The following is a 26316-nucleotide window of genomic DNA, read 5'->3' as shown; positions in this document are numbered from 1 at the left end:
GAAATGCAACTATTTTTTCGAATATAAATCACGTATTTACTTATTTGTTTTTTGGAACAAACCAGTCAGCCGTGACCATGGCTCCTGTAAAAGACTCGAAACGGTTTGTTTGAAAAAACAAATATACGCCATTTAGATACGAAAAAAAGTTTAAACTCCATGTCTAACAATCGCAAAAACCTGACAATATCTATACTCAAAAACCTAAAACTCGATAATACTCCTGTGTTGTTTTTATCTGTACATAGTAGTTCCATAATTGATACGTGTAAGTACAATTTTTTTAATTTTTTTTTCTTATTGTGTGCTCCAAAATATTAGTCCGTTTCTACTTAGCACTTCGATTAGCACTAAAAAGGTAGCATTCATCATCAACATCGTACATAATTAGTAAATTTAGTAGCGAAATAATTACGTTGTCAAAGAGTTCGTCCTGAGAACTACTGTCATCATACATTCTGCCGCCAAGCAATAATGTGAGCATTACTGCGTTCCCGTTTCAAAGGGATGCTCGTGAAATTACAGGCGAATGGAACTTGTTAACTTTATGTATCAGGGTCGGGTACGGTGCGGAGGATCACAGATCTTTGCGATTTAAAGCTCCGGGTGACACGTGAACTGTTATAATGCACAACTTGTTCGTCGTTGTGACATCATCATAATAAATAATTTTAAGTTTTTATAAAGAAAAATCTGACCTCAAAAATTCGTGGAATTACATCTATTTGCCAAGTTTTAGTGAGTTTGGGTGTAATTTGTGGTTGTCTATGTGTGTGTCCATGGCACCCGCGACACAGGGTTTCCCTAGTACACGGCTATGTGGAGTGTGTGCATTATTATTATATTATTATTATTGAAATCGGTTACCGGAAAGTGCCGGATTCATCCTCTAGTTTGCCACCCTTAGAGGTGGAATATAGTCTTCAAATTGAAATATAATAAATAATCTTTTTAATTTGAAATTTACCCTGTTTCAAAAGCAATGTTCCTCCATAGTAAAATATATTTATTATATATGGCCAACATACCTATTTCTGCCGCCAACTGGTAATGTGAATATGCGTTCTGGTTTTGAAGGGTAGGGGTGTTGGTGAAATTACAAGCATAGGACTTGTCGACTCATGTTACGGGTACAGTGGCAGCACCTCTCAGATTTTTAAGATTTAAAGCTCTGAGTGGCACTGCAACTGCAATAGACCGGCGTGTCACTCACCACCCGGCACATGACTTGTTCGTCCCGTCACTTGGTATTATTGAAAAAATGCACTAAAGCGTTCTAAGTACTAATTGAAGACAGATAATAAATTTAACGTATTTTTAGTTACAGGGTGATAGAAGAAGATGAGGGGCGTGGCATGGACGTAACCTTACTCCATCATGATATAGGCATGGTGCGAACTCAATACGCCATGATACTTAGTAGCCTTCCAAAAGCAGATCCTCTCATAAGCATGAAACGCTTCAACCCTATAGATTTAAAGAAGGAAGAAGTAACGGTAGGCGCAGTTCATACACAATAGATCGGATCGATGTCCGTCACTCATCTCATCTCAGGGCTCATTGAAAACTAGCACCACAGTCAATTATGGCTGTGACATAAGCTAAATGAAGTCCTTTTGCGTACGCCACAACCTCACAAATAACAGTACAACATTTGTAGTCGTTATATTTAGGTTTTTTTTTGCCTTTTTGTTCTATTTTATATTGTTTTTTTTTTGTTTTTTTTATTATGTTTATTGATTCTCTTTATTTGTTTGTGTTATCAATATTCTTCGTTTTTTGTATCTATGTGTTGTGGCGTTGCAATAAATATCTATTCTATTCTATTCTATACCACCATTCAACACTACGCCAACTTAATTGTTCAATCTATTTTCTGTTTTTATTTTGTTTCATTTTTATCGTAAAATTCGTTTTATTAAATATCTTTTTAAATATCATGGTGTTCAAATATCGTGAACATTGAATAAAACTTAAGAAATCGTTTTATTTTCAAATTTTGTTTTTTGCTTCTTTTTTTCACTAAATTCTGGGGCATTATTAGTATATAAATATGGCTGTTTACAAAAAATAACAGAAAATGACTGAAAAATTGTATTTATCGAAATAATATTCTGTAAAAAAAAATAAAAGAAATTATTGTGGATGTGCAAAGCTGCTGCCGTTCTTATGTAAGGATGTTCCTAAGTGAAACTAGGATTCAAGTGTAATGTTTTATGTTTAAGCACTTGGTTAGGTAGTAAAGTCGCTTAATGGTGGCAGGTCAAAACTACCGCCTCTCACGCACAGGCCATGGATTCAAATCCGGGCTCGCGCCTCAATTTAATTTGGAATTTGCCATGAGCTTTTCGGTAAAGTAAAACATCGTGATGAAACTGCACATCGAAAAAGGTTCACAACCCTCGGAAAACCTGTGACGTTGCCAACCCGCATTGGGTCAGCGTGGCGGACCGTGGCTTAAACCTTCGCATGAGAGCAGACCCGTACCCTGCAGTGGGACGTATAATGACTATTCACTCATGCCTTGAAAAGGCCCAAGTCGTACCGTTTAAGGAAGAAGTATTTATTGTCCTGGCCTGATTTACGTGATTACTCACCTTTTTTAAACAGATACTGGGTTTTGGCCGCAAAGAACAGGACGGGCCGCCAGATTTCAGAGGAGAGGCATTGTTCAGTGTAAATCTTCAATTGACTTTCTGTGAACGTGGTTCATGGTTCCATTGCATTTGTGGCATTGCTAGTCCAGTCGTAAGATCTCAAGGAGGTGGTGTTTGTACTGGGGATTCTGGAGGACCAGTCCTTTATCGTGGATCGCAGGTACATTATTTCATTGATAGCCTAGCTAGGAGAACGTTTGCTCTCTATGTTGTAGTCCGATTTCCACAAGAGCCTGCATAATCGAGTCTATTCTAATCATGCGCAGCAATGTTTACTAAATTTCCAAACGGGACAAGTCGTACGATTGGTGGTAAGCAACACACCTATCCATAGCAGCTGCAGTGCCACTCAGAGCTTAAAATCGCAAAGATCTCAGGGGCACTACACCCACTGCTCATTACTCACATTACAGGAATTATTTATAATAACTTTAACTGCCTCTGTGGCCGAACGTTTACCATGCTGGAGTTCCACGCAGAAAACCCGGGTTCGATTCCCGGCCGGAGAAATTTGTATAGCCTACATTTATTTATCTCGTGAGTTCCGGTGTGATTGGTGGTTATCTATATGTATGTCGATGGCACCCGGGAAACAGGGTTTCCTTAGTGCGTGGCTAAGAATGTGTGCGTTATTATTATTATTAGTAATTTATTTTATCATATCAAGTGACGAGACGAGCAAGTCGTGCATGGTAAGCTACAAGCCCGTCCATAACAGTTGTAATACCACTCATAGTTTTAAATTACAAAGATCTGAGGAGCACTGCCAGTGCGCCTGTCACCCTGAGACAGAAGTTGACAAGTCCCATGTACCTGTAATTTCAATAGAACCCTTACCCTTGAAAACCGGAACGCAGTAATGCTCACATTACTGCTTGGAGGCAGAAATAGGTCAGTTGCAATACTTCCCTGAACGAACTCTTTCACAAGGAGCTCTTAAATTTACACTTGAAAATACATTTCCTAAGCTTCCCTGAGAAGAACGAGCAAGAAACTATAGGGGTTTTCAAATAAACTTAAATGCTATGGAAAACACTTTGAATCAAAATTATGTGGAATCTAGAGCCATGTCGTCTTTCCATAGATCGAATTTTGTAAGACATTTCCATTAAAATACTTTCAATGTAAGATTTAAATTTTATAACTAAAGTCTCTCGAGTCTCGCAGTGAGATGTACAGATTTGATGATGATTATTTCGGTATTATTCCGTACCATCGAGAATATAACCAGAAATAGAGACGATATAAGAGCCATCCATCCCTGGCCATTTATCAGGCAAATGGGACTTATATAATTTTTAAATATCAACTCTCATTTGCACTGAAATCACAAATTAGAAAATTGAAATAGTACAACGCCAACTGACCTGTGAGTGCGTTTCTGTATATTCCTAAAACATTCTGTATTTAGTGTAATAAAGATAATATCTCTAACTACGGGGGGCTGTTCCATTCGGTGCTGTGGGAAAAACAGCAAAACAGCCAATTTTGTAATACGATTTTTCAATTATAATACTTTTAATGTAAAATTTAAATTTTATAATTACAAAACAAACGGAATCACATTTCATCGGTAATTGAATATTAAACACGTAATTTTTCACGTAACTTTGAAAAAAAATTCAAAAATATTTCCCGCTAACACTAACACTTTTCACATTGGTGACGCGAATCTCAGGCAGCTCTATTCTACAGTGGAAACGGACAAAGTGTTCATGGTTATAGCACGTTTCTTTTTGTTTTTGTCAGAGCGTTAAGTGCACTGCGGTTAAATCTGTGTCAATTAGCGTAACATAAACTGTTTTATTTAATTCTAGATAGCAGTAACTTCTATGGGGCCTACCCAATGCAGGAAATTATTCAATAGCGGCATGCAAGGCGCCACCAGCGTATTTACAACCCTTTACCAATACGCTAAACTAATCAACTCAACTATAACAAAAACAGACAATATGTTACGTGAACGGAAGCCCAGAACACGGCACGATCCTGTCAAAGAAAAATGTAATTCGACGAAAATTCATTATATACTTTTCTGTTTATCAATTTTGCTTTGTATTCTTTCTAGTGAAATGAAATGTTTGTAAATTGTTGCAATTTCGACGACACAAACATCTGTTTAGCACAAGGCATTCTATATTGGTTTTAGAAAGCGTTATGTTTAATATGGAGAGTGTTATGTAGTTCTTTATATACATGACATGTAAAGTATGTACAAATATCTTTTGTTAGCTAAAGAGTCTTGGTAGTCTCGCAGCATTTTACAGTTTTAAAACGTCCAAACTTACACTCAAGTATTTTACTAGATATATTACATGTTATATTGTTATTTTAATGTACATATTTTAAGTTAATAATATAAAATAAACCTTTTTGTTGACTTTGAATAAGCTTTTTTCTACGCACACATTGATTTTATTGTCTATTCAATAAATACCCGTTCTGCAGTCGAGTTTATGTTATTATGCATTATTAAAACATTTTTCGTTTTTATTTTAAAAACATAAACTTGTAAAACGAGTCACCGAACTGGAGCTTCAGGTTAAGTGTTGTATTCATTTGAATGTTAGGAAAGATACAATTTGTATGTTTCTTTTTTACATATTGCACTGTCTGTTTACCTTAGGTTTAAGTAACAGTGAAATAAAGTTTGATGAATAATAGTTTAATTATCTTTTGAAATAATGTTTAATTGAATCATCACGTTTAGAGAAAACTAATCTTACACGGTAATAACTTAACTTTCAGGGAGCTACCACAAGTGTGGAAAAATTGTTCGCACAAAGTCATTATCTCTATACAGGTACTTACTTTTCAGCGCCCATCTTTTGTTCAACAGCAATCCATCCAAGAATCGATATCCTTGTTCCCTGCACGCCTTGTTCTTCACTTTCCCTACAGAAGTTGTCAAAGCTAGCAGATCGCTGGCCAGCACTACTGAAGATGCATAATCCGGTGACTCTTCAACAGCATGCTTTGACTCCCTTTTACTTTTATCTTCTGTCACTGATTTTGCCGTCGTAACAACGGTAATATCACTTATACTGGTATTTACATCACTAACATTAGTGGCACCAATACGTTGTTTAACTAATTTAGTGAATTTTGTAACAAATTCGTCTTCCAAATCTAATGTAAGGGCAGTTTTGTTAAGAAGAGCTAGTTCACGTTGACCAATTGTTTTATTTGATTCGAGAAATGTGGTAAGTCGGTTTAGAACTCGTTTGTCGATGTTAGTGTTGTTTAGAAGATCGTGTTTTAGATCGACGGCGGCAGCGATGGCGCACGTAATTGTGAGGACGGCTCCGGCCGACAACATTGTGACGTGCGCACGCGTCGCTAGTTCGATCCGACTGAAGCCTTCGATTAACAGTAGTATCCTTAACCGGTCGCCTTATTAAAAACTTCTTTGCTTTTAAAGCGATGCTTATGCTGACTTGCTTATTTTTGTTATGTTGTCGTTGATGCTAAAATTTATGTTTTATTTACATTATTCTAGGATCTGCGTACATTATGTATTAATTACACTCAACCTTGCTCATTATTACTTATTTTATAAGCTATACGAATTAGAAGTAATTATCCACCGAAAAAACTAATAACACCATACAAGAAGGGACATATTTCCGAAAATTACACGCGTGTGTTTACGTTTATTTTTAGTTTAAATCAAACCTCTACATATCGTGAAGCTTTTTTAAAGACTTTGTTTAAAGCAAATGATGAATTCGTTGTTTTTGGAACCTAGCAAAAACAGTATTAAACAAATTACTATGGAGTGTTAAACAGATTTTCTGATTTTAAAAATAGACACACGTTTGGCCGTAATCTCATGTGATGTCAAGCGACGCTGTGACCAACGATGATACGCAATTGTCTAAAAAATACTCATTCACTCTAGCCTTGAATACCACCAAATTGTAGTTTTCGGGAAATTAAGAGTTGCGTGTATTCTATTCCTTTACCGTAGGAATTAATGTATTATTATTATTAATGGAGAGTTCCTGTTTTTCTAGTCGACCAAATTCCTCTTTAATGGTAAAATTCTTGCGCACGAGACAAGAAACGAGTCCAATAGAAAGCCGAATAACCGGCTACTTTAGGACCAGCGCACACTGACGAGAGATATCCCTTACGACACCGCAAGTGTCCTCCAGCGTACCGCAGAGTCTTCTGGAAAGCGTCATCCGCCGACATGCCACCAGTCGCTCGGTTTGGAATCTTTCCAATCAGAGCTACGCAGTCCAAAAGCCCCCGGCGCAATCAGGCAGATTCTGGCGTATATTACCGTACCGGTATTATCATACCGGTACGTTCCGGTATCCCCCAGCGTCCTATTCGATGCTCCCAGGTCTATCTTAGATTAAATTTAATTTTATACTTTATTTCAACTGCAATAGCATAAAGCCTTCCTGTCCGCCGGTTTGCGCAGGTCTTTGGAAGATATTTCAGACTTATTTAATAGGAACTATAGTAATTAGGAGCACATCCGGCAAACTCTTGGATTACCTCAGGATTACCTTTATTAGTTCTTCTTTATTATTTAGTGTTGATATAATCTTCATTACAAAGCAATTAAAACATGCTTTGTTCTTAAATACATAAGTTGTTTTTACGCTGTAATTTCGAATGTTTATATCATGCAACAGACCGGTTTCCGTATAACCCACTTCAAGTGTTAAGGTCACAAGAACTCCATTTGGTATAGATTTATTTGCATGAAAGATTGTAAATTAAGAACGGACAATTGAAGTGATAGTAAATACAATTTTAAATATTATAAGGGATAAATTTACATATTTAGGTAATATTACACGTCCTTATTATCAATAAGGTGCCTCAAATTAAAATTATTCACATAAAATAATGTTCAGTACATTTTTCACGAAATCATTTCCGATGACGATTTCTTTGGCATTTGCATCATTATGGCAATGCTTAGGATGTTTATCCATTAGTGTTCGAAACGGGTACTCAATCTAAAATACATTCTAATTTTTGGTCCAGTGAAGCCAGAGTCAGCAGTTTTGAGTGCGAGCGAGAAGTATATATGAATGCGATCACGTGGCAACAATTGTCAGCCGCTGATCTGGTATAATAGCGTATCGTTTTGGGGCGTTATTAAATAACGGACATTTCTGTTACTTCCAACGCAGACTCCGAACTTATGATAGGTAGGAGTTACAATGAGAGAAAAAGTTCCTACATGTGGTAAGCCGACGTGATTTGAACACGAAATTTATAATACATACTCGATGGATTCCGTTAAAATATATATAAATTAAAGTTAATTAATGAATTAATGTATGTGGCACATACAACACAGAGCAAAAATAAAAATACATCAGATTAAGCTAATGTACAGTCAGGACCATATCAGACTGACACTGGCCTCTGGACCGTTCTTATCGCAAACGGCATGGAGTTGCATTTAAATCTTAAGTGTTAAACTTGAAGTGCTCTTGACCCTGTACAACAGGCGGCTTTATTGCTGAATTGTAATTCCAGGCTACATTGGGATATAAAATTAGGAGATACAAAGGTGTTTCGACGAAAGAATATCTCCTAATAGCAATATTTTAAATAAGTACAATACATAATGATTTATAATAATGTATAAATTTGGATAATAATAATTTATTATATTTACTTACTACTACTAGGGAATAAGTGAAGGAATATAAAGGAAAGACATAATACAATAGACTGGGTGAGCATTTCACTGGCTAAAGGGAAAGAAAACAACCCAAAAAACTCAAAGGGATTTAATAATTAACAAAAACACAACGTTATCTTGCGTATCGGTTGTATTGAGCACCAGTTCGTCCGCTGCCGTTAGCTGTCCATTCCCATTCGTCAATATCCCGATCATCTTGTCTAGAGAACGATCTTCGCGGCACATATTCTTCTCTGTCCGCCCAGAAATCTTCACCGCCTTCTTCTTCGATTATTTCCATGTCTTCTTCATCCAGATGGTTCATCTCGTCTTCCAAGTCCTCATCTTCTTCTTCCTCTAAAATCTCTTCCAAGCCTTCCAATTTCTCTCTTTGAGCTTCAAATTCGAGTTCTACTTCAGGAATTTCCTCTAAAACCTCTCTATGAGCTAGAAGATGTTGCCTACTTTTGATCTGTGGTAAATCTAGAACTTCTTCAGGTTCTACAAATTTACCCTTCACATTCTCTTCTTCTGTTTGTTCTTTATTCTCCGTTACTTGCTCATCGTCTTTACACGTTTCTTCAGTTTCTACCGTTTCCGATTTTGGTGAGAATAAGAAAACTTTATGCAATGACTGCATCGGAATCACGAAGGTCAAGGTTAAGATCACAGATGATAATATGATTGCAGAGATTTCTTGCACATCGATCTGAAAAATTCAATTGAATATGACAAAACTAAAGTTACTTTATTATGATACACTTATTAAACGTGTAAAAATCATTATTTTGATGCATTTCTTTTCCATTCATGATTAAATGTCTGTCTAAAATGGGCATTTTGCTTACAAACTTGATGTTTTACATACTTAATGTCATATTGTAAGTATCCCACATATACGTGCCTGCATATTTAGCAATAGCGCCATTCAAGTACATTTTTAAGAAAAATGTTGTGCAATGGAATCAAAAGTGCACTAATTTACTAACTATCGTACAGAAAGAGTTTTAAGATCTTACCAAGGAGGTGATGGTAAATTCTGTAGAAGACTTGACAGTAGCGGCTTTGGTGAGGAATACAACGAACTGGCAGAGGTAAAGAGCATATGAAAGGCGACTGATCAGCACCAGGGGACGGCAGCACAGGAATTGACTTAGGAATCCTGGAAGAAACCATTTTATTTGAGAGTCTATATTGTAATGTGTGAGTGAAAAAAATACTTCCATAGGTTTCTCACAGGTGGTGCTACGGCAAAAAAACCGTTTAAAAAAAAACTGAGATCGGCAACAAGCATATTAAGCTATTTGTGAGGTCTCCGGTTAACCCCGGTCTGGCAAACAATACGTCTACTATGAAATTACAGTAACAATTATCGCTAGCGCTTAAAATGTTTGTGTACAAAATGTTGTTTCTTCTTGTGACCACCAGGGGCACATACATAATCTCAGTACAGACTGAAAACCGACCTCAAAAGTATGTGGAATTACATCCTATGCCAAGTTTTATTGAAATCGGTTACCGGAAAGTGCGCAAACCCGGATTCATCTCCTAGTTCAACACTATACGGAACTTGACACGGGAGATAATAAAAATCGGTTCTCACTACTCAAAGTATATTGAGAGAGAAAAACGCCTTGAATTGGAGAATAGCAAAATCAACCATTAAAATAATTGCTCCTTATAATAAAATGTAGGCGCTATTTATAAAAATGAATCTTCATGCGTGAACAGCAACCCTTAGAGGTGGATGATTTTGTTCAAAATTAAATGGGACCACTATGGAGGCACCTTCTTTCCAACAAAAAAAGAATCATCAAAATCGGTTCCCAAATACCGGAGTTATCGCGTAACATCCATACAAAAAAAACATACAGTCGAATTGAGAACCTCCGCCTTTTTTTGAAGTCGGTTAAAAATTGTGAATTAATTTACGCGATCGCAGCGATAACTGTCACAGTAAACTAGTGGTAGAGGCACAGTTGCTGGTTCTTTTTTTAGAAATTTTTCTTCGTTTTGTTCAATCTTTATGTCAAAAATAACACCGAACTAGTATCGTATTTTCACAAAAATATGAAAAAATAATACTCAATAAAATAAATATTGCTGTCTATATTGTAGTTCTTTTCAGATTGCTATTTAACAAAACAAACAAATGTAATAAATGGTTCCTATTCTATTCTACAAAACTGTCATCGTATGTATGTTGTTGTTAACTAGTTAACCTTCATCAATTTATTCGAGATTCTCTAAGTTTCTCTTTTAATATATTATGCGTAATGGAAAGTTCTTAACTGCCTTACAATGACGCAAGTTACTGATAGAAAGGACGGACCTTGGTCCGAAATTTCGAATGTGGTAACAAAATGCAAATCTTCTAGAATGTGTTACAGGTTTAAAAGGGTTACATTAGCGTGTTATGCGAAAAATAGTGAGGAGGTTTAGTTCCGAATATAAAATAATTTCCATAAATAGATAATAAATACAACCACAGAATAATTATTGTGCAATAATCACAACAACAACAAACAACACTTTGTTCGTTTGATTACTATATGGCAGATTTATCCAGGTAGAAGACAAAAATGTTTGAAAGTTTTAGAACACAAGCAGTTAGTTTAAATGATAGAAATACTGCCTTATATCATTACCTTTTTTTTAAAAAGCGACTTCAATAGTTAGTGGAATTACAACTTGCCAAGTTTAATTTAAATCGGTTACCGGAAAGTGGGTGAAATACTATTAAACATATTCATCCCCTAATGTGTCACCCTTAGAGGTGGAATATTTTATTCAAATTTCTATGGGACCACTACTAAAGTAACCCCCTTTCTAGCAAAGAAAGAGTAATCTAAATCGGTTCACAAATAAATATTGAAGTAATTACGTAACGTAGACAATAATAAAGCTCCCTTTTTTTAAGTCGATCAAAACTTAGCTTTTACAGACCTATGAATTACTTTTGTTTGAGGATACTGTTCAGCACTTATCAATTCACAGTTATCCCAGATACCGAATAGCTAGAACAAAACTCTATGAAGGACTACTCATGCTTTTGAATCGTGAAAATAAGTGGGAAAAGGTGATAGTTTTATATATATACTAGATAAATCGCTCATTTGGTACTACATTGACGTAATTGTAATTTTGGGAAAATTGAACTAAGTATGCTAATATATCTGTAATATAATAAGTGTCGTAAACACTTTGAGGAAAAATCTGCAGTAATTTGAAAATTATATACATGTATTGTAAAAAATGCACAAAGTTTTATTGACACGTCATACATTTGAAATAATATTAAAAAATCCATTCAAATCCATTTCCTGTAACTTTACAAGAAGTACAATTGCGTCAGTGTAGCACCAAATGAGTGAAATGTGATTGACATGCTAACAAGATAACAAGCATGAAATCTTTATACAGTGTCCTTGTTTATGTGAATAATTTGTTTTAATTTTATTTTCATTTTTTGTTCCGTTTGTGATTTTTGTTTTGTAATTATTTATTTATGTTTTATGTTTGAATGTTTTGTTTTTCTTTTGTTCTATTTCGATTTTTTTCTGTCATGGTGTTATTTGTTGTAAAGAAATAAATGTATTTTCTTTCTTAAATTTTCTGGGTTGCTTCTTAGAAATGAAACTAAGCGAATTTTTCTCGGAACGTATCTCATGTTTATTTATTTTTTTCAAACAAACCAGCGTATAATAACTGTTCCAGTAAATTACCTTGAAATTCGAGTATAATATTGAAACGTAATTATTAGAAAATAAAAATGGCGGAAATGAGGAAAAGACCACGAACTCAAGAATCACACTTTTACGGGACGCTAGGTCAGCGGTTAGTCTGGGTTAGACTGGGTGTACTGAGCAATGTCCCGGGACATTGCTCAGTACACCCAGTCTAGAACCAATTTACAAAATGCTGTTTCCGAAATTGGTTCTACTAGGTTTCGAACCTAGAACCTTGTCATCCAGTGCCTATGTGCAAAACGTTGGGACAACAAGTTCGCCAAAACGTATTTATAACCAGTACATAAAAGAAATAAATGAATTTGAAAAACATATACTCTTACTGAATTGCATTACTATAGTACTCTTAATTAGTATAGGAGATCACAAGGTGAACCCTTTGGTTCACCTTGTGATCTTCTTGAATTCCTTTGAATTGATGTGATTGACACGAAAAATTCCATAAGTATATCTAAAAATAACACCTAACGTGCCAACAAAAAATCTTCGTATACCTACCTTATGTAGGAAATTTTAATAGACTGTTGTGTCAAAGTTTTTTAACAGTTTTTTCTTAATCCACAATTATTTTTAGTTAATATTTATAAATAACACCTGAGGCTGAGTACAATCATCTTAAGCAAAGTTGGATAACTGTAATTGAGTTGAAAAAACAAATATACGCGATTTAAATCCGGAAAAATTGTTTAATTTCCTATGTGTAACAATCGCGAAAACCTAAGAACTCGATATGTAACTGGGTTTTTTTGTAGTTAGGCTTACGCAATGATACGAAGACACCGCACCCTAAGTGTACGTATTACATCCTTCGTTCCCACTAGTACCACCGACAAGAACCACTGTGGTACTATTATCGTGGTCACAGCTGACTCATCGTGGAACCTGTAAGTGGCTAGAAACGGCAGTTTGTTTGAAAAAACAAATAAAACTAATAAGTAGTTTCATTTCCTATGTGTAACAATCGCGAAAACCTAAGAACTCGATAAAAACTTAACAAAAAATAAACTTCATCTAGAATTAAAATTTATCCCGTACTAATACGGTTCAATTTGCTTGGGTCGGACAATAGTGGCTTTATTTCAGAATTTATTTTTTTACAAACGCAATGAAAGCATTTTGAAAAATGTATATCGTATAGTATACGTGTTCTATTTAGTATAGTTGATATTAAAAAATCATTGGTATAGGTGAAGTACCTATTGAATACAGCGGTTTTCTTGTAAAATTTCAAGGTAAGTTTGTGTTTTTTTTCTATCGTGAAAATTTTTAGAAATCGTGTTTTCACACCGTGTAGTAATCAGTGTGTATGCTAAATTTTACTATATATTTTTTCCAAAGTAATTTTTTAAATTTAGCACTTTCACTGTAATGCGTAATCAACCAAAAGCTGGTAGTAAGTTCAAACGCATGCTCCCCGACGTTCCTCACCCCCGCTCCTTCGTTTCACATCGGACTGGTATTTACGCGCTTTCTTTTCTTATAGCACAGAGTTATCATCGTTAGAGCGATCTATTTAAATATTTTTATATTTATACGAAAGTAAAATCTAATGAATTACTAAAAGTCGTGGAACAAAAGTTATTATTTATGATAATAATAATAATAATAATAATAATAACAACGCACACACTCAACATAGCCCCACACTAGGGAAACCCTGTGTCGCGGGTGCCATGGACACACACATAGACAACCACAAATTACACCCAAACTCACGAGAGAAATAAATGTAGGCCATACAAATATTTCTCCCGGCCCGGGAATCGAACCCGGGGACCTCTGCGTGGCAGTCCGGTATGGTAACCGTTCGGCCACGGAGGCAGTTGCTGGATGATGCTAGTAATATAGTCCTGATAGGATAATAAAACATATAATAAAGAGTCAATCACCGCCTCGCGATGCTATTAGAAATCGCACAGCAGTGATTCATGAATGAACAGTCAAGCCTGTTGGAGATAATTTTTAGGATACTGTTGGTGCCGGCACTCATCCTGCGCACCAGGAAGCACACCTCTTACTCATTGTCGCGTAAAAGCAATCAACTGGCGCCGAAGCTAACATCCAATCCTACCGTTAGTATAATATAGTCACAAATGACCTCACGTCAAAAGTTTTTTTATGATACTAAATGATGGGCAAACAAATCGTGCTTCTGATGGTAAGCGACACGTCTGTCCATAACAGTGCCACTCAGAGCTTTAAATCGCAAAGATCTGAGGGGCTTAGCCCACGCGCCCATCACTCTGAGACATAAGTTGAAAAGTCCTTTGTGCCTGTAATTTCACCAGCACCCTTACCCTTCAAAATTCGAACGCAGTAATGATCACAGCAGTGTGGCTTCCCTGGACGAACTCTTTCACAAGGAGCTCTACTGCTACTAAAAGTGCTTTTAACACATGAAAGTACAATTTAAATAATACGAGTTACATGAAACAAATTAAGTATATTATAAATTATAGAACTCTCCTATATAAGTGTAAGAAAAAGTGAAAAAGTTTGTCTACTGAAACACAGCCCACCTTAAATACCTTTAAAGCTCTAATTTAAAAAAAGAAATAAATTGACTGTGCCAAAATTGTTTTCTCAAAAAAGACTTAATAGTTCCTAAGACAGTTTCCTTGTATCTTCTATGATTTCGGATTTCCCAATACTGTCCCATTAAAAAAAAACACTGTATATTATTTACGTAGAAAAGTTTTAATAAACTGTAATTAAAGAGGAAATACACTGTTGCAATTTCTTTTCCGGCGAAAACACGTTTTCATTGTTCTGAACTTTTTTTTTTTCACACGCTTAATTCTAACGGTATTACTTATTAAGTTGTTACTTGATTGACGTTTGCTTTTGTACCAGAGAATTTGTGAGTTTAACATTGACTTACGAGTTTAAGGACGCATTCAAATTAACCGCTGAAACCGCGCGGCGGCCGCGCGATTGTCGCGCTGCAGTCACGCTGGGTTGCAGTCACGATTAGCGAGGTTAGAGAGTAATCACGATCAATGAAAATCGAATTGAAGAATTTATAGAGAATGTAAAATAACACCCTGCAATGTGGGATAGCAGTTCCGCCAGTTATTTCGATCGACCGGATATTGTTCTATTAATAAATTGAACATTGGATAAACAATCAAAATTTTTTATTTGGTTGTATTAATAGGCAACATTTGTAAAATAGATGTTAGATTTCGTGTTACATATGTATAACGTTTTATGGCAACACTTCTACTATAAAATCTGTTCCATACGAGAGTGCTTAGCTGTATTTCAAATACACAAAAATTTTAATTTCTAGCCTGCGTTTTATTGAACAAATATTTTTTTTTTTAATACATGACAGGCAAATGACTCCACTCCACCTGATGTTAAGTGGAAAGTGGTATCCAAATGCGAAGGAACCTAGTGCAGCGATGGAACCCTCACTGCACTAGCCACCTCCACCCCGCCTGCCTACAATATGCCTCTTCACGCTTCGTTTGAAGGACCCCATATTATAAGAGGGAGGGAAGACATGTGCCGGAAGGGAGTTCCATTTGTCAACCGTGCGGCAGAGAAAGGAGCCACCGAACCTTTTAGTACGCGATGGAATGCGGCAGGTAGTGAAACGGTGACTACGAAGGCCAGCACGCGTGCTTCTGAGCAGAAACGGGGAAGGGGGGATGAGGTTGAACAGCTCTTCAGAGCACTCACCATGGTACATGCGGTAAAAGGCGCTAAGCGATGCAACATCTCTACGCAGTTGCAGAGGTTCAAGGCGTGATGAGACCTCTTCGTCGCCTATAATTAGAGTAGCACGACGCTGTAATTTATCCAAGGCTTCGAGTAGGTACTTGGCGGAGCCGTCCCACAAGTGCGAACAATACTCAACGCAAGACCGGACCTGTGTTTTGTACAGCAGGCATAACTGGTCCGGCGTGAAAAAACGTCGCACCCTGTTCAGGACTCCAAGTTTCCGTGAGGCTGTTTTGATCACAGATTCGATGTAGCTCCTTGGATTCAAATCACAGCATATTTCCATACCGAGCAAGGTAAAACTGCTCTGAGGTGAAAGTGCTGTGCTCATCAGAGAAGGCATGGGAAGGAACGGCGACAATTTTGTTAATAACGCGCATACCTGTGTTTTCTTGGCGTTGAACTCAACAAGATTTCTAGATCCCCATGCAGAGATGAGGTCCAATATCCTATTGAGCTCAACGACAAGATCAGATCGCTCTCTGTCAGTATCGGCGCGCCCAGCTGCGGGGAATCCGTGATATCCCCCATGAACAGTGCTATCATCTGCATAACAATGAATATTCCCAAGTGGAAGCATATCATTGATATGCAGAAGGAAAAGCGAACCTCGAAGTGCTGCCTTCAGAAACGACGCGAATTCTTCGCTCATGAAGGAAATCGGCAATCCAGCTGCATAACTGGGCTGGCAAACCGTATAAAAATGGCATGGAAAAATTTGGCCGCACGTCAGCATTGCGACAGTCGCGCGGCCGCGCTGTGGCTGCAGCGCTTCTAACAGCGGCTAATTAGAACGCGCCTAATGAGTAGCTGTACCATATGTATGCCAACCTGGTGTTTGATGCAAGTCGTGCATTATATAATTTTAACGTGTATTTTTTAACGACTTGGCACTTCACCCTTAGAGCGTCACTTCACTACGTCCGATTCATATCAGTTTCGAATCCGAGAAATGACGATTCGAAATGTCACTGGGAACATTTTTTTTTATTTTTTTTATTTTTTTTTATAATAATAAATAATAAATAACGCACACACTCAACATAGCCCCGCACTAGGGAAACCCTGTGTCGCGGGTGCCATGGACACACATATAGACAGCCACAAATTACACCCAAACTCACGAGAGAAATAAATGTAGGCCATACAAACATTTCTCCCGGCCCGGGAATCGAACCTGGGACCTCTGCGTGGCAGTCCGGCATGGTAACCGTTCGGCCACGGAGGCAGTTACAGGAGACATTGTATCTCTAGTTATACAAGCGATATTCGTATTTTCTCGGATTCGAATTGGACTTAGTGTACCAGCGACATCCGAAATGGGTCCGAGTTTTCTAGATTTGTACAGTCTCGGATTCCAACGAATACGAAACGGATGCAGTCCGTAATCGCACATAGGCTCAATTTGTATTGCGGCGGAACGTATTGGAAGCGAATTTTTGTAACGATACTGTATTTCGCGCATGCTCGAGAATGCTCGCGCATTTCGTGGAAGATTTTGGCCAGTATCCAGTTTGTACGGTACACAATTGACCATAAAGTTCATAATGCTTTGTATTCCAATTGCCGTAGTCAGGCAACTTAAATGAACAATGCGACATAAACTATATCTTCTACTTGATAATAAATGTAACCGCATTTCATTAAATAGAAAATGATAAAGCAGATGTAACAAACGTCACCGCGCTGCGCAGCGCACACTCTGCATAATGTAATACAGTATAGAACATTATTCTCTACATTATAAATAATCTCAATACAGAGTACTAAAAAAACCGACCTCAAAAGTACGTGGAATTACGTCTACTTGCTAAGTTTTATTGAAATATCCCCTATCGAGTTCTTAGGTCAGTCAACCGTGACCATGGGACCTGTAAAGGGCCCGAAACGTCGGTTTGTTTGAAAAAATAAATATACGCGATTTAAATCCGGAAAAATAGTTTCATTTCCTACGAAATGTCCCCTAGTTCGCTGGTTCGTGGATGATTTTCTTCAAAATGAAATGGGACCACTATGGAAGGGGGTACTCCAACAAAAAAGAATCATGAAAATCGGTTCACAAATATGGGAGTTATCGCGTAACATACATATAAAAAAAACAAGAACGTACAGTCGAATTGAGAACCTCCTCCTTTTTTGAAGTCGGTTAAAAATACGTTTCATTGCCTTCAAAATAACAAAAGAGACAAGCCGCGCGGTGCATCGTTGGCAGCTTGTGTCGCCGTGGGCCAAGCAAAGTATAATTTAGCTTCTCAACAATAAGGTATATTTCTCTCTAAGGCATCAACTGGTAAGTGACTTCGGCCTGCATAGCGCGAACTTTTAAAGTAGCTTTTTTTTTATAATCAATAAAGAGAAATTTTATTTGGATGAAAAGAAACAAAAGACCAAAATGGCACCACCTGTCTTCGACAGCATTACTCTTTTATTATTTTCCATTCAAATAAATATTCACTTTATTTAGTACAGACGAAGTTCTTTACTGCATTGTTTTACTTATTTATTCTTTATTATTATGAACACTGACCAAATCAAATTATGAATAATATGATAATAGCTAACAATAGTCGCCCAGTAGATTTCGCACTAACGTTAAAAGAATTTTCTTACTAACTAAGTACACTATCACATAAGCCGGATTACTACCACACCGCAACAACGGACATTTTCTAGAATGCAGCTCGTGGGACTAGAACCAAGGGCTATTTTTGTATTGGAGTTATTTTTAACATAACGTGCTCTATGTGAAGTCTTCCATTACGTGACGATGAAAAATAATAAACTGTGCTTTAGCATTGATAAGTGTTAAATTATCGTATTAAATCATTGTAAAGATGTATGTAGAGACTCAAGTTTGATGGAAAAAATGAAAGTTCCGATTGGAGCTGTAAAGGCGAATGTAATTTTTATCGGAGAAAAAAAACTTAAAATTAATTCAAATCACCCTCAGAAATAACGCTTGATGAGTTTTGTGAGCAAATAGTTACCAAAAACCGTTGCAATGTTAATTGCAACATTATTTTTGAAGAAGACATTCTTCTGGTTTGTAAATCAAAACATGCTTCCTGGTTTCTAAATCTAAACTGTCATATTACATCTCAATTACTTATTAATTTAATGTGAAATTATTTAATTGCCTCTGTGGCCGAACGGTTACCATACTGGACTGCCATGCAGAAGTCCCGTGTTCAATTCCCGGACCGGGAGAAATATTTGTGTGACCTATATTTTTTCCCTCGTGAATTTAGGTGTAATTTCTGGTTATCTACCTATATATGTGTCTATGGCACCCGCGATACAGGGTTTACCGAGTGTGTGAATTTTGTTGTTTTTGTAGTTATTGTTAAGTTTTTAGGAAAATGTAATATGAATGCTGTAGATGTGCGTTATGAAAGAAAATAAAATTATATGATGAAATAGGTAAAACCTGTTTTAAAATTTGGTTTCCTGTCCTCTTTCTCGGTCGTTGTCATCTATTTTAAAGTTTTATTACATCGACTTACTTATATAACTTATATAACTCACTTATATAATATGGCTTAAATTGGCAGTAGAGTTTATGAAATATTATGTAATTTCTACAATACTTTCTGGAAACTACATAATATTTAATTAAATTATATTGTAATAAAGTTCAAACTTATAAAAGACGTACTGTTTATCAATAGGATGTATTGATAAACAGCACGTCCTTTAAAATTTAAATACTCGGCAGATCTCATCTAAGAAGAGACTTTAAATGAATCACGTTTCAATCATGTGGAGTCACATGTCTTCATTCCTGAAGTTTTCCTTCCCCATTTAAATAAACAATAAAGTAAAATTAAGCAGTCATAATTAGTTTTTTGTTTGTTAAATCGCACATGACCACTAACACAGTATTATCTCAAAATTGCTATCAGTTATGTTAATCTTACCTATTTAATTTCAAAGCGACTGTGTTGTCCTGTCACTTTGAAATTAAATCGTATACAAATGACTTAAGAAAATATTTTGATCGAAAAATCATATTACAAAATTGAAGACTTCAAAATTCAAATTCAAAATTCATTTATTCACTAGATAATAATTTTACAATGTCCGATGTTGGGGCTACTTGTAAGTAAAATTTACTTGTGTTAGAAGCCCCGAAAAGACTACGTGTTAGATAAAGATGTATGGAAAAACGGCATGGCTCCAGAATCCACACAAATTTGATTCAAAGTGTATTCCATAGCATTTAAGTTTATTTGAAAAGAGCAATCCCTAGAGTTTCTTGCTCGTTCTTCTCAGGGAGGTCAGCGCAGCGAACGAGCAGTAGCTTAAATGTGACGTTTTCAAGTGTAAATTTATTTTATCTATGGAATATGGAATAATATATAATCTTTGACTTTGACTTTGACTTTGACTTTGACTTACAAATATAGTGGAAATTTTGGAGATAAGTTATTAACATAACGCAATTTTGAGATAAAATATAATATAACGCAATTTTTGAGATAGTACTATGTTAGTTGTCAAGCGCGAAATTATTTTCATCAAAGATTCCTAACAAAAATATCGCACACACAAAACCTCACCATCTGAGCCGCTATGCACAGCGTAAATAAGCCACGCAATTGCCAGCGCAGACGCAACAGGCGCAAGCGCAGCGTACTGTGCTGCGAACGCAGCGTTGTAACGGTAAGTGGTGGAGCCAGCGTCCAGGCCGGCCCACCACACTAAGCACCAAAGCGATGTGCTGATTAACCAGCCCAAGATGCGGAGGACCTAGAACCAAATTTAAACATCACGACTGCAACAAATTACTTTTAATAAAGCAACACGTGTTCTTGCATTATGACGTGACACTTCTATTGCATCACTAATAAATATAACACTACAACATGCCAAGAAAATTAAAAATGGATATCTATGAATTCATGACATATGCACAAATAACATTTCAACAAAAACAACAACAATATCTGTATGTTATAATATTGTAATTGTTGAGATTATTTAACAGTAATTTGTAGGTGACTGTACTATACTTGTAGGTGATTTTTTGGCACATCCCTAACTTATTTCTTTTTTATATGAGAACAGTACATTGGCCGATTTTTTATCTAGTAAATTTTTTTAACAAATCCGGTGAATGCACCGCAAATGCGCCTGTTTGCGAAAGGCTCGCGAGCTGCGCACGTGCATTACGTAGTGCGATCTGTTCGCGTGCAGTTAGATATGTTTTAGTATATTTTCCACATATACTAACATATATTTAACTGCACACATGCAGCACGCGTGCAACGCGCGTGCAGTGCGCGTGCTACGTGCGTGCATCGCAAATGCAGCGCATTCGCCAGATCAGTACTCACCCTCATTCATTCCTGAAAAGTTGTCATTTTGCTAATGTAACCTTATTACACCAATGGTGCGTAATATAGGAGGTGGTAACAGTAAGGACGTTGTATTTTATTATTGTAACTGTTGTTAAGTGCCGCTGACATATACCAAAACTGGAAAGAACATATGCAACACTCAATAGAAGTATTTACTACTAAGAACTATGTTGCTAAGTAAATTCTTTATTTCTAAACAGGACAGTTAGCAGTTAGAAGTAATTGGCCAAGGTGTAGTGTATTAAACCACTGTAAACAAACCAGGTAAATAGAGAAAATAACATACACAATGGGTGGTTGTAATATACAATTGATAATGTATGGTGAATGTCAACAAAATATGCTTATATTATGTAGTTCCACTGCAGTATTCTAGAAGATTCGTTATCTCAAATTAAATGTAGCCGGATTACAGATTTCGACAAAAAATGGGTTTAACAATAGTCACATGGTTTAGCCTTAATATTAATATTGTATTGAAGTAGAAATAACCAATGAAAACAATGCAAAATAGTTATAACTGTTTTATAAAATATAAAAACGACCTTAATATTTTGTGGAGTTACATCTATTTACCATGTTTCATTGAAATCGGTTAATGGAAAGTCGGTGAAATCTAATAAACCGGATTCATCAAAAGTATCATCAAAATCGGATCACAATGTCGGAGTTATCGCGTAGCATACACAAAAAAACAATCGACCGTGTAAAAACTGACGATCTGGAATAAGTCTTACTTTGAACAACAACAAATAATCTAGTATGAGACAATGTACCTTTCTCACTTGTTGTACCTGTGCATTACTAATTTCTTTAGATTCCCGTAACTAGATCTCGAGTCGATCTACCATATAAATTTACGTAATTAAAATCATACGGAACATGGTTTTTTTGTCATAGGAGTGAGGTTAGGAGCATTTTACATAGTACAGTAAAACAAGTAGTGCAACTCCCGCCCATTCGACGCGTCAATACGTGCACGTCGAGCGGACCGTACGTAGGGTTGTCAATTTATTATTTTAGTTGTACCTACAGACTCGAAACATAATTTGACAAAATTAAGATATTCGACACAGTATTCTCGTGTTATATTGAAATAATCTTTGTCAAATACAATACTTACATATAGAAATTTTTGAATGAGGATGAAATGGAAAAGGAATTCTGAACAATGCTGAATTTGAGGCACTCTTGTTCAAACAAACACAAATATAAAACAATAAATACGTGTACTATTTAATTCTTTAATCAATGGCGCGTGTGATGACCCGCGCTGTGCAACTCGAGTGCACCGTGAGATTATGAGAATGTGTGCATACGTATACGAAGTGCATGGCGGGCGAAAACATATACAAATCGCGGTGCCACGTTTGGATGGACACACTACTTATGTTATACTATGATTTGACTATGGCAAAAGAACTCCGTGATAGTCAGTGTGCGATACTCGCACATGTAATTGATTTTTATTGAAGGTGGAATGAGAAGACTGTTTCTCTTTTATGGGAAGTTAAGTTAGGGGTGGAGGGCTCGCTCTTGTTTTTCTTCTTGTCTTGTTGAAGTTTCGCTTAGAATGTATTCTAAATGTAATTGAAAGACAGGCGCCATTTTGTACGCACAAATACCTACTCATTAGCGAGCGGGCGTCCCCTTCGTCCCCGCAACCCACCTCCGTTCATCCGTTAATTACAAAAGGAAAACTTAAATAGCAATTATATGACAATTATGAGGTAACATAATACTGCACTTGTTATTCAGTGCAGCCGTACCGCACAGCTTGCCTCGTCGGACAGGACTGTCAAGCGTTTGACTTTTTACATGTATCTTAAGTAACACAGTACAATTGATTTGGATAAATCTGTACTAATAAATCTGCACTGGAAGTGACGATAGAGTTAGAATGTAGCGCGAGGCCTTCGCTCTTTCGTGCCCCTCGGCAACAGGGTATATGTCCTGATTGGAATTGGCGTAAAGCGGACTATCAGGAATTGTATGCGGCTTTATCTAAAATAGACTGGGCTGGTTTGTTCGAAGTTCGACATGCTGATGAGGCTGTTGGATATTTTTATTCAAAAATATACGAGTGCTGCAATCGTTTCGTACCAGTCAGGAAACATTGCCAACGCGATTTGCGATACGTATACCCGACATGGTATACTGCTGAAATTATACGGAACTTAAAGTATAAACACTATCATCTTAAAAGAATGAAATCTGATGGAAAGGAATATAACGTAGAGCTGTACAAATACTACAGGTGGCACGGTAAAAAACTAACAAATGACGCGTATCGGCAGCATATAAGTAGGTTGCAAAAAAGTATAATTAATGAACCAGCTCGATTCTGGAGATATGTTAAAGATAAGAGAAAGGACAGGCACTGTACAGATGTCTTTTCTTACGACGGTGCGGAAGTGTCTGGACAGGCTGCTGCGGATGCTTTCGCGCGATATTTCAGCTCTGTTTTCCTATCGGATCAGCCGCAACTGGACCCTGCAGATGCTGCTCGAGCTGCTCATCCAGTAGTGGGCACTAGGGATGTAGCTGTTGTGGGCGTAAGCGGGGACGATATTAAAGCTGCAATTAAGCGTTTAAAAACGAAGTCCGCGTGGGGTCCTGATGGAGTGCCAGTGTTTTTGGCAAAGAATTGTATGTCAGCTTTTCAAAGACCGCTGATTTACATATACAACCTCTGTCTTGACTCTTCAATATACCCGTTGTGCTGGAAACTATCGCGTGTGACGCCAGTGCCAAAAGGAGACGCTAAAGGCGATGTAACGCAATACAGACCTATTGCTGTACTTTCTGTGTTTGCGAAAATATTTGAATCCATCCTTAATACGCGCATTAGTGGACAAATAAATGGATTGCTCCATAGTAGCCAGCATGGCTTTCGTCCTGCTCGGTCTACTACGACAAATCTTATCGAATTGGTAGATTATGTATCTGCAGAGATGGATGCAGGTCTTCAGGTAGACGCTGCATACTTTGACTTCAAGAAAGCATTTGACCTAGTGGACAATGACATATTATTAACGAAATTGGCGATGGCTGGTTGTACGCCTAAACTCCTACGGTTTTTTGCCAGCTACCTAGAAAATAGGCGCCAGTTTGTAAAAGTGCAAGGTTTTGAGTCACCAGAATACTACACAAGATCTGGTGTAAGCCAAGGAAGTACTCTGGGTCCAACTCTATTTTTATTAATGATTAACGACTTACCTAAAACTATTCGTACTGCTCGTTGTCTTCTTTTTGCGGACGATCTTAAGATATTTCTGGGGGTGAGGGATATTGGTGATTCAGCTGCCTTGCAAATGGATATTGATGCGGTGTCGGAATGGAGTTTGACTAATCGTATGCCCTTCAATGACTCAAAATGTAAAGTAATTACTTTTGCCCGTAAACGTTGCCCAATACTGGTAAATTATATATTATTTGACGCCTGTATAGATAGAGTTTTTGACATTAGTGACTTAGGATTAACGTTAGATAGTAAGTTAGACTTTCACAAACACGTGACGGTAACCTGTAAAAAGGCGAATAGGATTTTAGGATTTGTTATACGGACATCATATGAATTCAATGACGTGGCTGTGGCGAGGATGTTGTACAGCGCCTACGTACGCAGCAAGCTGGAATATGCAGCTGTAGTCTGGGACCCTTATGAAGATAAATACTCTATAATGTTGGAACGAGTTCAGCGTAAGTTTGCACGTTGGCTTTATAAACGGCAGTACGGGTATTACCCGTACTTGTATCCATCGCTTTTTGTTTCGGGTATGGTAGAGTTGGACACTTTGTCTCGGAGGCGAAAGATGCAGCTGCTGGCTCATTTTGTTTCCGCGATCCACCACAGGGTGGATAGTGACATAATAAGTAAGGTGGATCTGTTGGTGCCCACTCGTATCCTGTGGAGTGATGAGGGTGCGGTGGCCCCGCGCCGATATCCACGGCTGTTAGGCAAGCCCCGCACGCGCACATTGTACGCTGAAAACGCGCCTACCATTCGCGCAATAAGCCTGATCGGGGACATACTCACTCAATGTGACTCAATTGATTTATTCGCTGATCGCGTTGGCTATATATGTAGAGAGATGTCTCCCTACATTGTGTAGTCAGCGTTATCATAAAATGTTAGAATAAGGACTAGAATAATTTGCTGTTAACTATTTTTTGAATTGTAATACTTATCATAATAATTGTATGACTTGTAAGCGCTTTGGCTACTTAGCTGTTAGTTTGCAATGTATGAATAAATAAATAAATAAATAAATAAATAAATAAATAAATAAATATGAATCATAATAATGACACACTTTAGCTAACTTTATCCTGGTGTAATTCAAATTCAAATATATTTATTTCAAATAAAAAATTCATATAGTGTTGTAAACAAAATAACTTAAGATCTAGTGTTAGTATTCATTAATTTTATATAATTTAAAAGGACAATACAACTAAATGACTCAATCCATCTACGCAGAGTCCTACCGATCTGTGAGCACACACAACATGCTGTTGAAGCACCGGCGGAGGCACCTCAGGGCAGATGCACACCTTTTCCCCACGGTGTAGCCCCATCAGCACCCTGAATGCGTTATTATATTGAACACGGCAGGTCGCTAAATGTCCGCCTCGAATACGCGACCCACAGACTGCACGTGTACAGCACTTGACAATAAGCTTTAAATAGTGTAATTTTTACCTGTTTAGTATAACGTGCAAATACGTAATAAATAACGTAATAAAGAAATTAATAAATTTAGTAGCAGTAGAGCTCTTTGTGAAAGAGTCCAATGAAGTACTGCCACCTTACCTATTCTACCGCCCAGCAGTAATGCTCATATTACTACGTTCCGGTTTTGAAGAGTGAAGGTGCTGGTGAAATTCCATGAGACTTACCAACCTATGTCTCAGGGTGACGGGCGCAGTGGCAGTGCTCCTCCGATCTTTGTGTTTTAAAGCTCTGAGTGACACTACAACTCGACTCATCCGTAGCACAAAGACCTATGTGCAAGATTGCTTATTCTTATGACATTGTACATTTTGTGCGCTGTTCTTTAACTGTGGATATCAGATCGGCCGTTGTTCGATTTTTATATTTCCGAAACGAAACAATACATAAAATTCTGAAAACACCTATAACTAGGTCTTATTTTGAATAA

At 37.0% G+C, this 26316-nt stretch overlaps 3 protein-coding genes across 4 annotated transcripts in view; 1 reads left to right on the top strand and 2 right to left on the bottom strand.

Annotated features, from left to right (window-relative positions):
- Window positions 1-5976, bottom strand: part of LOC113235299 (nose resistant to fluoxetine protein 6-like) — a 71349-nt gene extending 65373 nt beyond the window's left edge. Inside the window, exon 1 of the mRNA XM_026470959.1 lies at window positions 5469-5976. Coding sequence (XP_026326744.1) covers window positions 5469-5976 — 508 coding nt within the window. The remainder of the gene's footprint in view (window positions 1-5468) is intronic.
- LOC113235340 (chymotrypsin-1-like) lies at window positions 86-4989 on the top strand. 2 transcript variants are annotated; one of them, XM_026471020.1, is made up of 4 exons: window positions 86-268; window positions 1328-1496; window positions 2611-2817; window positions 4475-4989. In XM_026471020.1, the coding sequence occupies exons 2-4, from the start codon at window positions 1356-1358 to the stop codon at window positions 4742-4744; spliced, it is 618 nt and encodes a 205-aa protein (XP_026326805.1). In that variant the 5' UTR covers window positions 86-268; window positions 1328-1355; the 3' UTR covers window positions 4745-4989. The 2 variants fall into 2 exon arrangements, with proteins under 2 accessions (XP_026326805.1, XP_026326804.1); XM_026471019.1 differs by having other exon boundaries at window positions 1322-1496.
- Window positions 5977-8398: 2422 nt separating the features above from the next.
- Window positions 8399-26316, bottom strand: part of LOC113235298 — a 50055-nt gene continuing 32137 nt past the window's right edge. Inside the window, exons 11-13 of the mRNA XM_026470958.1 lie at window positions 20351-20540; window positions 9333-9475; window positions 8399-9022 (exon numbers count right to left, since the gene is read on the bottom strand). Coding sequence (XP_026326743.1) covers window positions 8447-9022; window positions 9333-9475; window positions 20351-20540 — 909 coding nt within the window. The 3' untranslated portion in view covers window positions 8399-8446. The remainder of the gene's footprint in view (window positions 9023-9332; window positions 9476-20350; window positions 20541-26316) is intronic.

This window comes from Hyposmocoma kahamanoa, unplaced genomic scaffold (assembly GCF_003589595.1).
Source record: "Hyposmocoma kahamanoa isolate Upper Pololo Valley unplaced genomic scaffold, ASM358959v1 87, whole genome shotgun sequence".
Classification (NCBI taxonomy): Eukaryota; Metazoa; Arthropoda; class Insecta; order Lepidoptera; family Cosmopterigidae; genus Hyposmocoma; species Hyposmocoma kahamanoa.
Note: the sequence above shows the minus strand (reverse complement) of the source record. Positions and strands in the feature narration are given on the sequence as shown.